Genomic DNA, 12013 nt, shown 5'->3' on the forward strand with positions numbered 1-12013 from the left:
TTTCGAGGCCTTCGGGTTTGAATTTCGAAAAACAGACAACGAAATCGGATTTGGAACGTCGAAAAATGTCATGATAGGTATACTCGGTCGAAGTCAAAGGTCGTTTAATGCCCGGTCAAAGCCGGTCAAAGTTTTGGTCAACAGTGGTTAACGACGGTCAACGGTCAACGGTCGAGTCAACGGGTCGGGTAAACGGTCGGGTCGGGTTGTGACCGGTCAAACCGGTCAACTATGCACCAAAACCGGTCAAACCGGTCATTTTTTTCTTCCCCACGCGCAGTGGCGGCGCATGAACAGTGCTAAAATCCCGGAAAAATTCCTAAAAATTATTTTGAGCGATTTCGAGATACTTACAAAGCTCGGTTCACAATTTTGAACGGTGGAGAGCTCGATTTCAACAAATCGGAAACTTTGACCGCTTCACCTCCTCACGCGCCGCCGTCGACGGAGACCAAGGATGACACCGGCGAACTCGGAACGATGCAACGAACACGATGGTGCAAGAGGTGTCGTAAACGGATGACCCGATCGTCGTGAATCGATGAAAAACCAACTAAAACCGAGTTATTACCGATGATACTTCCGACTGAAATTCACGACGAACGGCGATGATTCACGACGAAAAGTTTGAGGGGTTTTGTTCCTCGTTGATAATGAACACGATGGTGGTTTCGGTTCGTCGATCAGAGTCGGACGACAAGTAGATCAAAGTTGAAAAAAGGGTTGAGGGAAAGAGGAAAACTGGAATTTTCCAGAAAAATATGCATGTGATGGGGTTTATAATATCTCAAAAAGAATAGGTAAACCATGAGTTTACCACTGAATTTTTTGCACTTTATGAACGGTCTTCCAACTTTGAAATTTTGTAATTTAATCCTCGTTTTCTTCCAAAATACCAATTAAATTTACCACATTATAATTTCTTAAAATTTAGCCCCTAAATTGGGGTGTTACACTTAAACAGAGAAAACGTTAGATACCTAGAGTGAATAAAAATATAATTTGTACACTTACTTTTTAAAACAATAATATAATACAAACATATAAATACAGGAATGTTTCACGATATCTATAGGTCATAATATTTCTTGTATCACAAGATTCAGACTGGAACATTAGTGACCAAAGAACTACAATTGATGACTGCAGTGGAAATCAAGTTGGTATGGTCAAAAGAAATAACCATTACACCTTATGATTTTACCTTCAAGAGTCATGCATCAGTAACTTTGCTGACAATAGCCGATGCAAGCTTTGCAATGCTTGATTCCGGGGATTGTCGGAGCTGTCTGATCATCGGGAACAACTCCGACGAACGAAGGAACTGTCGGCAATTCGGATATGCACACATCTTTCCCAGTGAAAAAAGAGCTATCTTTAATGGTGACTCATTAATTGCATCTTTTTTGCTTGGGTTTAAAGCAACTACTGAACAATCAGTCACTAATTTCAGTAATGCCTGTGGAACCGAGAAACCAAAGCAACAAGGAATCACATTTCGAGTTCTCGTAACCACAACGGTAAATTCGAATCGATTAGTGTACTACATACCTGCATAGCCCCCTTGGAGATGATTTCTTCGCATAGCTTGTTTGAGTTGCGCACGAGATTACTGAGTGCGCCTGCAGCATTTGCTTTTGTCTTGTCTTCTTCGGCTGAAACCAGTAGCATTGCTAGTTGAGGTATCGATCTCCTCAGTTCTTCGTACAACATATCATTATGGTACGCAGCATTTCCGATCTGTGGAAATAGTTGATACTCGGCTTTAAGTTCTATGCATACAATCCACAGCCACAAGCATATAACATTCAGATGCTAAATTTAGTACTCCCTCTATCCTATAAAATATCTCTTTTGATTTTTAAAATTGTCCTATTCGAAATGTTCTATTAGAAAAGTCAACAAACAACAATATTTATATTTCTTTTTTTTACCTTTGTATGTATCACTTTTTTACACCTATCAAAATAAATCTATCTATCACTTTTTAAAGATAATTTTATCATTTCTTTTGATTAAATATATCTCCTAAAACTATATACATAGTCAATATAAGATATAAATTATGGGACGGAAGAAGTAATAGTTAACAACATATCGTACTGCAAAACATGCAAATTTCCTTGTCCGTCTGTCTAGATCAGCACAACGATCAATAAGGAGTCCAATGATGTGATGTTTTGCCTACATAAATGAATTGGTTAGCTAAAACTCTGACAACTATAATATGCAACTAACGGAATAATCACAAAATTTATCTCGAATAATTTCCAAAATACCAAGTAACGAATTTTAAAATGTTCACAAAAATCATAGAACTTAATGCTTTGTTGATTCTTCCGAATATTAAAAGTTATAAAATGGTCTTCTGATTATAGGGTATTTTTTTTGTTGAGTACTCGATTATTAAAAGTTACAAAATGATCACTTGACTAATCATTATGTTTTAAACTTGTACTTTTCTATTAAAAAATAAACAATCATCTGAACTGAACGTTAATATGTTGATTGAGATATGATAATCGTTTGAGATTATGAAATTATATCTCAGTCAACAGTTAACATTCAACTCAAATTGCAGTTAATTTTTTTACGGAGAAGAACGAGTTTAAAATATAATGAATAGTCTGGTGACCATTTTGCAACTTTTAATAAATGAGTGACTCAACAAAGAAACACCCTATAGTCGAAGAACTCAACAAAATAGTATCCTATATAATCAGGGTACCATGTGTACTTTACCTTATACAATAATGGTTCTTACAGTTTACCATGGAAAAAAAAAAACTGTCGTGGTACGTACCAGTGAATCATAGAAGTATGCACTATGACGACACATGTTGCCTAGAGCATTGCAAGCTTTGGCACGAACATTGGGATCTTCATGAGCAAGAAAGTCCCGTAAAGTATCTAAAATCAAAGCCCCATTGATGAATTCATAGAAACCCTGTACAACCACAATATCCAAAATTCATTAGCCTGAGAACAAGCTTCCATTATGCATTCATGACTCATCTCCCTTTAAAGAGCAAATAAAAGCCCCCAAATTAACTAATTATCTAGCTTTCAAAGGGAACTTCAGAGTATATAACCAGCTCATGGAAGACAAAATCATTTGCATCTCTTAGAAGTTCATATGAATCAAACAAAAAAAGGTACAAAAGCAAAGTCGTCAATTAAATTATTTCAGTAATTGAATTTGAATCACTATATTATGGTTATCAAGAGTTGAAAGAGTAACAATTCAACCACGGTGACAAATGGCTCAATTTTCGAAAATATAAAAAATAGAAAAATCATAATATCTAGGGCATGAGTCAGGTCTGATCTGATTTTTAGACACCCAAGTATTATACTCTTTCACCTCCCCCAATCTAATATTTGGGGTAAAAATTTGCACCCGACTCGACACAAATATATGTATAAAAAAATTCATTTTTATTTGATAAAATAGGGATCTATCTAATTGGGAAAAAAAAATTAGAGAGGGTATTATTGCAATTATCCTTAAATATATAAGACATAATTATACTATTATCTCGGATCGATGATTTTTCACCCTAAACTCAAACCCAACCTTATCATTCAAAAAAGAAAAATTCAACCTGACCCGATCTTGAATTTTAAAAAAAATCCAACAAAATAGGATCGAGTCAGAATCCATTGAGTTCGAGTCCCATGCCTATTCCTAAATATCACCTTAATAATACTAAAACGGGAAAAGGTTTTCAGGTTAAATTGCTAGAAGAGCCAATCATCAAATTTGGAAAACATGTGTCTCAGCATTGTGTTTTAGAAAGCAAAATTGAACCATGAAAAGGACATAAGTTTGTATTTGTATCTAACAATGCAGCAGAGTAACTAGTTAATGAAAACATAACCTGACCTTATCCATGCGAGCTAGATCAGAAACAATCATTAAAGTGTCCATTACGGCATCTCTTGGACTTGAAGAATCAAGTAACCTTCTAATTCTATTCGGATCCAATAACCCTTTCCCTACAAGTTGAACTGCAAGTGGTCGATGTATTATCATTTTGGCAAGAAAGGCAACAATCCTTCCCATATCCTTTGACTCTAATTGATCCAAACAACGAAGAATAATGCCAGACACTCCCACCTGAAAATTTCAGAAGATATTAAATGAGGAAAGTATAGGGTCTCAATAACATGAGGTCGTAGTATACTTAAACATCATTCACACCAAATCTAAGATTGGCAAAGCAGACAATCCCATCAAACATGTGTTTCTCCACAACATTGATTCTGGGCTGAGGGGACAACAAGCAATTAAAGAAATAAGAAACAATCTCCAGAAAGCAACTGAGTGCACAGAATTGTGCACTGAAGACCACATACGAGTAATAAGCTGCAAGCACCAATCATCAAAGGGAAAAAAAGAACACTAGATTAATGGCATATTTTCTCATGGTAAGCCCACAAGAAGGCATACAGTGCAAGTCATCCTACTCCAACCCGTGGCCTAGAAAGAAATAAACGAACAGGATCTAACCTCCAGGAGGATTTTAATATATTTCCCCATATCTTCCAATATTGCTTTCACCATGTCCTTGTCTTCCTTGCATACTCTCTCAGCAGGTGAACCCATGTTGAGAATGAACCCACTATTTACAGAAGCAGTAGCAGCCGGCAACCCAGGAGCATTTTGTACGGCAACAAAAGGAAATGCTAAGAAATCAATTACTGTATTTATTGTATCTTTGACTCCATCTTTCCCTCCACCGGGCCCAACCCAAGACCTGACAAGCTTGAGATGAACATCAGATATCAAACTACAGATGAGCTTCATATGTTCACCGCTGAGCAATGTTTGCCGAAAGGTTAGTACTCCACCCGAAAGGCAGTAACATATCGATGAAACTGCCCAAACAACCCCTATAGGGGATAAGTCAACTCCATCATTTGGGCTATCAACTCCATGTCGCGAAGCGTTTGAATGGTTTCTGGCCAAAAATTGAAAAAGAAGTAATGGGATGCCACTTGCTATTAATTGTTGTACAGCCAACGGCCCTCCCCATTTCAGTTTGGATTCTAACAAGCCTACACATCCATCCCTAAGACCATGCCAGTATGAGAGAACTGCTTTGGCATTCCTAGGGCCAACTTCATTTTCAGTGTCTGATGAAATTTTTAGGTGATCACAAAGTGTGCTAGTTGGAGGAATCAAGGGCACAGCAATTTCTGATATGGAAGATTCAACAGACAGTCCACCTTCAAGTGATAGAATGGAAGCAAGAGCCAGCATTGCCGCAGCAGAATGAGGTTGTAATGAAGTTATTGTCGTATCTTTAGAAGAAACATGCTGAGCAAGTATTGTAAGTTGAGAGAGCTGCTTCTTCGGGGAAGTTGTAAGCATAAATATCGCAGAATTTCTTCCGGTAGATTTTAAACATTGAGCAATTGTAGCAAGGAGAAGACATGTATGCAGAATCAGGGCAGAAGGATTGCTTATTTTACACTTCAAGTTAGCGGTCTCTGTTTGTGAATCTTTGTTCAACGATGAGCATAAAGATAATATAGAGAATAGCTCTGAAACAATTGTACCATCAGCCCCACCGCTAACAACAGTAGTAACAGGTAAGGAATTGGGAAGGCCACAAAGAATAGTTGGAATAATTCCATTGTGGAGGCAGCATCTTGACAGAATCTGAAACAAGAAATCTATTAATATACTATGCAACATTGGACAACTAAAACTACATCAGATAAAAAATAAATATTAGCTTTCAGCTGCTCTGCTTCTCACTACAGAATAATTTTCAGTTAGAGGAAAACATACATGTATAGCGGCAGATAATGCTGGCTCTACACGATGAAGGCAATTGACCATAGCAAATTGCACAGACTTGGATCTGACAAATGCTCTTGTCACTGCATCAACAACCTTTGCTGATTCTGTCCCAGCCAGCCAACCACGAGCATGATCTCTGATGTCAAGTCGAGCCAAAGAATGACTCCGCAAAGCATCCAAGGGAAACAAACTGGGATTTTCCTTAACGAAAGAAATTTCATGAGCATCCATCAATGACCAGATAGCTCTACATGCTTCACAAGCAGCAAGGAGCATATTTGTTGATCCAGAACTGAGACTTGAACCTGAAGTTGCTAAACATAAACAAAGATGGTCCATCAAACGGGATGACACAGCATGGTTCAAAATCTGTTTCAGTGATTCATTCACCACAGAGGGTGAGGAGATTCCTTTAGGGTCCTGAGTCAAAGAATATGCTCGTAAACCCTGAGATACTCTAACTAGTATAGTTGTGATACATGCACAAGACTCTGAGAAAACTCTCCCGGAGGCATCTTCAATGTGGTTGACAACCTACATAAATAAAAAGAGGGAGATTATAAAGGTATCTGAATTGTTGGCAGAGACCAATATAAACCATAGAAAACTATACCTGTGAGAAAATTTCAACTAAGACAACCCAGTGTTTGAAATAGGAAGTGGTAGCATCAACTCCATTATTTTCTGCCAACAGGATTTTAGTAACTGAAAAACTCTGCAAGAACAACCAGAAAATTTTCAGCCATATATAACAATAGAAAGTGTATTGGACTTTGAAAACAAATTAGTGATCATCGTTAGATATCTCTTTATAACTTTTTATGATAAAGCCATTTGTTTTCAAAAAAAAGCAAAGAGAAGCTACATACACATGACAGAAAAGAAAACTAAAACTATGGCAGCGTTTAGAAGGAAAATAAAACAAGGAAACAGCATGCTTATAGTTTACAAAGAAAAAGTACGGCAATTTTCAAAATCAGAGTAAGCAAAAAGATGGTCCATTTTATTCATAAGACACAATACCACATCAGCATGGTACATGAAAGGTAGAGGAAATGGGGAATAGAAATTTCTAGACGAATTTAGTAATATACCTTTGCCACTAACTCATTAACATCAGATGATTTCAAACCAACTAAAATGGCAGTGAAATTAAGAAGTTCACACATTATTTCATCTAGAATTCCACCAGAATGTAGAGCACCAGCTGCAACTAAATTGGAAAGAATTCTCAAAGACTGACTTGAATAGAGAATTTCTTGATCCCTGTACAAGCACCATAAAAATGAGAACTGACTTGAAGAAATAATATCTGGTATTCAGTTCAAGGAAATGAACATTGAGCCACTGTAGAAGCTTCCTAAACAATGAAATGGCATTATCAAAATGACCAAATGACAATGCAACATTGTAGCTAACATTTCTAAATGATCACATTTGATAAATATTTTGAGGTTTATCATTAAAGAAAGTCTATCTAATCATTCCATAACTGCACCCTGATGATTTTAATTTACAATTCCAGTTTCCCAGGGTACTTCTTTATCTTGAAAATTTTGAGTAGCTTACTTTGCAATAACTACACTGTTCCAATTATTGGAGTCTCAGACATGAGATTTTTATTGTATTTGGCGCCATTTTAATGTGTGTATTTCTCCCTAGGATCAAGTGTCCATCAACTCAATTTGGTAAGAACTACAATAAGCAGTCAGTGAGTGGGGAAAACAGGAAATTGAGTAATACGTTTTAACTTAATGCTTGGAAATACAAAATAATCCTTTGCCTGAGTAGAATTAGTTACACTTTCTTTGCTATGATGATTGTTAGTGTTCGACTAAGAAAGTCTGACCTCTTTTTCAACCCCTAAACTTGTTCAGTTTTTCCGCTTAGCATATAGACATAAATATAAGATTTTGTATCCAGCTCATGGTAGATATCATGATGGAAAGAAGCTATTTACTAAAGATGTGTCCAAAAGGTCTTGAAAACAAATATATAAGCCAAAACATTGTCTTGCAATGGAAGTTGGTCATAATCTCAACATGCAACTTAAAAATAAATTGTCAACCAACTTTGAACATGGTTTACTCCATAAGGGAAACAGAAAATTGGGGGGGGGGGGGAGGCTGTGACTACTTAGCTACTAATACAAAAGGGAACCAAGCTAGATTCTCAATGCTAAATGAAGATAATCCACAAACTCAAGGTTATAGGTTACCTGCAAGCATTGTGTGATCCTTCAAACCATTTTTTAATTGGAAGCAAAATTACTGCTAAGGCTTCGTTATCCTGACCAATAATTTGTGCACCATTAACTGTACGGGAGTTATTTTCTAATCTGTCTAATGCCAAGTTACCTGCAGATATATATAAGTCATAATATTCCAGAACAAGGAGATGTATAGAGAAAAATCAAGTGCCAAAGAGATTATAATCTAAAGCATACTACAACTAGAGACAACAAGATTGTCACAGTAGATTAAGATACTACTATTTGCTGAGTGAAACGAAAGCAAATATAGATCATATGCCACTTGTCATAAAGGGTTTGACCCATATTGGTAAGGTTTGTTCTTTACAGCTATCATTAGAATATATAACCTATTTACCAAAAGGAAGACTACATTTACATGAAACAAATTGAAATATGCAGAAGAAAGAACAAAAGTCAAATGAAGCACCAGAGAAAAATCATCACTAATTTATTTCTTTCAAATTGTCAAATATCATAAATTAAAGCTAAGATGTACCAGTCTCTAAAAGTAAGTGAAACTTAATATGCCAAAACAATGAGATGTATAGAGCAAAATCGATCGTTAAAGAGATAATAAGCTAAAGAAAACTAGCAGAAGAGACAGTAAGATTGGCATTAATAAAAGTAGGTTAAAATTATACTATTTTCTACAGAGCATCAGTTGCTTTGTCATAAACACTTCAACCCAATTTGGAACAGGTTTCTTATTTATAGCATCCATGGGACTATCTAACCTATTTAACAAAAAGAGGGTTATATTTACAGGAAAAAATTAACAACCTGCAGAAGAGAATAAACAAAAAAGTAAATGAAGCACCAGATAAAAAAAAAACTAATGCACAAATAGGAACTGAAACATCATAACATTGTCTACCTGTCGGTTTAACATCTTTGGGATTTGAAAATCCAGGAAACTCCTCATTAGGTACAGAATTTCCCTGGACTTTATTAGGACTATTCTGTTTACCATTACTCTGAAGGCTTGGAACATTACAAGTCTCTGAAGGAGCAGGTAAATTTTCTTTACCTACAACATAGTAGTTCATGATGGTTAAATATGGTAAAACCAATATATCGCAAATAAGCATTGAATGCGATGCAAGGGGTAATATACCATTTGGTGTCTGGATATTGTTTTCCTCACCCCTCGATACAAAATCAGATTGCCTGGTTATAGTGGTTGTAGCACACACCTAGAATGTTTCACTAAAATTAGACTTCAACGTGCTATAAATTCAGAAAAGAAAAAACAATCAAGTTCCTCTTATATACAATATAAAAATACAATTGGCATCGCAAGCTGCATGCACTGCCACTGCTTTACATTAAACAAAATTTCTAATTGAATTTTTGTTTAGTGGAAGAGGAATATTTTTGCAGACATCTGATACGTTACCCTGGCCTCCACTTCATCGAATGTTTCTTTAACAAATGGATGTTCTAGAAGTGCTGGCCATGTCAATCGATTTTGAGGTACCTGTTTCAAATGATATTAGAAACCAAATCAAGATTTCAACTTGAAAGCAAAGAATAATGTCAATAAACATATAACTTTTCATCCAGAAACAAAAGAAGATAACCTTGTTAAGTAATCCCTTCAAAAAGCTTTTGAAACTTGCACTCATTTCATCAGGGTATTTGACTGGATCCTGAAATATTGCTTGTAAATTAGTATTTCCTTGGTACACCATATTTTAAAGTTTAGAAAGGCTAAATTATTTTTAACAAAGAACAGTTTCAGTACTTGTGTTCTGATGAGAAAGTATTTTACAAAGAAGATTCCTCCTATTGTGTACCTTAACTATGTGTCGGATGAGTGCATATACAGAATTTGTATAAAAGGGAGGTTGCCCAACGAATAATTCATACCTGTTGATTTATGGTAGGGTTCAGTTCAATGTAAACAACAGATAGAAGACATGATGGCAATCTGATTCAACTAGCAAAAAACCATTTAAAAACAAAATATCACTATAAAATTAGAAGAAAAAAATCAGGCATACAATATAACTCCAAGAGACCAAAGGTCAACAGTGTGGTTGTAGGGCTGTTCTCGCACAAGCTCTGGAGCCATGTATAATGGGGTGCCTGAAAACCATTTGTAAAAGCATTACTCAGATTGCACAAATAAAGGGAAATCCAAAGGATACTCTCTAAAGCGGCTGCTTAAGTTAAAAAGCCATGTAGATACTAATATCAGGCAAACCTTTTATGGATTTTAAAACAACAGTATTAGTGGACATTGCACGTGCAAACCCAAAATCACAAAGCTGCGATAAGTGAAAGACTGCATAAGTAACACACTAAAGATAGAAGAAAAATTAGAATAAATTACATTTATATCAACTCCAAATTAAAATAGAATATTACTACTCTTCAAGGACACATCACTAAAATCACAATATAAAACACAAGCATATTAACTAACCAACCTTAACAATAGAGCCAGCACCAATGAGAATGTTTTGTGGCTTCATGTCACGATGGATGATCCGGTTGGAATGCAAGTAATGCATGGCTCTCACCTACATAATAACATCCAAAAGATGTGAAATTCTCATGTTAAGCAAATCAGTAAGCTTGAAACCAAATATCAAACAACTCAATTTGGTAACATTTGTAAGATGAAATTACCAATTGCTTAGCAATTGCCTGAACTTGTTCCTCAGGAAGGCACTTATCGTCCTCTAGAATCTGAAATAAATCACCCTACATACCAAGAAATTCAGTAACTTAAATATTTTTCCAAATCAATTAATGCGCGTCATATATAAAAAGGAGATCTTTACTTGTGCAAATTCAGTAACAACACAGAATTCTTGTTGGCTTTCAAATGAATCTATCATTTCAATGATATTTTCATGCTTCAACTTTCGCAGAATCTGCAACATGAAAGAAGTTAAATCTCAAATTACAAAACAAAAAGAAAGAGAAAAAGAAGATCAAACAGAAAAAGCATTGTCAAATCTCACAAGAAAAGGCAATAGATAATACCTCAATTTCCTGTCTTAGATTATGAATATCCTTCTCAGATTTCCCATGCTTCATTATAAACTTCATTGCTACAGTCTGAAATTGAAAAATATGCAATAAAACTACAAAAAATTGATTGAAAAAAAATTAATAAAAAGTAAATAGAAATTTTAAAAATTACCTGGCCGGTGTATTTTCGCCTGCCTTTATATACTTTACCGAAAGAGCCTTCACCTACTAGCTCTATTACATGGTATTCCTCTATTCCCATCCTTTTAATTCCACGATTTTTTACTTACCTGCTTCTTTTCAATCTAAGCAACAACAAAAAAGTAATTTGAACTAAAAATCTACTTAGAATCAGAATTTTTTCTATTTTCAAGATAAACAGATAACTTAAACTTAAACGTAATAAAAGGTTCCAAAAATGTAGCACTGTTTTGAAGCTGAGAAAGTATAGGAAAATTCAAAACGGAAAATTTCTTAAGGGTTTTAAGAATTTACATCTCTTTTTGTTTTACTGCATTCCATCATCGATCAAGAATTGCAACGGAGAGAAAAAATAAAAGAAGTAAAAACATAATAAAGCAAAAATAATGCGGGACATAAGAATTTACTTGAGTTTGAATCGGCGTAAAACGCAAATCTGGAGAAAGTTTGAGAGTGTTTTTTTAGAGAGAGAGAGAGGGAGGGAGAGGGTTTTGAAAAATGAGAGAGAGAGAGAAGATTCCCGCTTCTAAGACCTGAAATATAAAGTTTTTTTTCTTCGAAATTTCAAAATTCAAAAAGAAATTATTTGAAATTTTATGGCTTGATTTGAAATTCATCCAATTTATTGGAATCCAACCGTTTACTATCACTATTTATTCGATTTCATTTCCTTTAGTCCTTTTTTTTATTAATAATGGTGATTATATGGTAGTATCCGACACAATCTGGTTGGGTTTTTAAAAAAACTTTGGGTTTGAAATTTT

At 35.2% G+C, this 12013-nt stretch overlaps 1 protein-coding gene across 1 annotated transcript; it reads right to left on the reverse strand.

Annotated features, from left to right (window-relative positions):
• Positions 1-1101: 1101 nt before the first annotated feature.
• Positions 1102-11749, reverse strand: LOC120184471 (serine/threonine-protein kinase TIO-like). The gene is made up of 23 exons (XM_039188931.1): positions 11657-11749; positions 11221-11353; positions 11061-11135; positions 10856-10948; positions 10701-10775; positions 10499-10591; positions 10273-10336; positions 10070-10154; positions 9863-9935; positions 9647-9715; positions 9463-9543; positions 9181-9259; positions 8941-9093; positions 8031-8169; positions 6907-7078; positions 6426-6527; positions 5801-6346; positions 4514-5668; positions 3887-4120; positions 2804-2947; positions 2104-2184; positions 1552-1740; positions 1102-1459 (listed from the first exon to the last, which is right to left on the reverse strand). Exons 2-23 carry the CDS (start codon positions 11308-11310, stop codon positions 1214-1216), a joined length of 4038 nt encoding a protein of 1345 aa, XP_039044862.1. The 5' UTR covers positions 11311-11353; positions 11657-11749; the 3' UTR covers positions 1102-1213.
• Between the last annotated feature and the right edge of the window lie 264 nt (positions 11750-12013).

This window comes from Hibiscus syriacus, unplaced genomic scaffold (assembly GCF_006381635.1).
Source record: "Hibiscus syriacus cultivar Baekdansim isolate YM2019G1 unplaced genomic scaffold, ASM638163v2 tig00112912_pilon, whole genome shotgun sequence".
NCBI lineage: Eukaryota > Viridiplantae > Streptophyta > Magnoliopsida > Malvales > Malvaceae > Hibiscus > Hibiscus syriacus.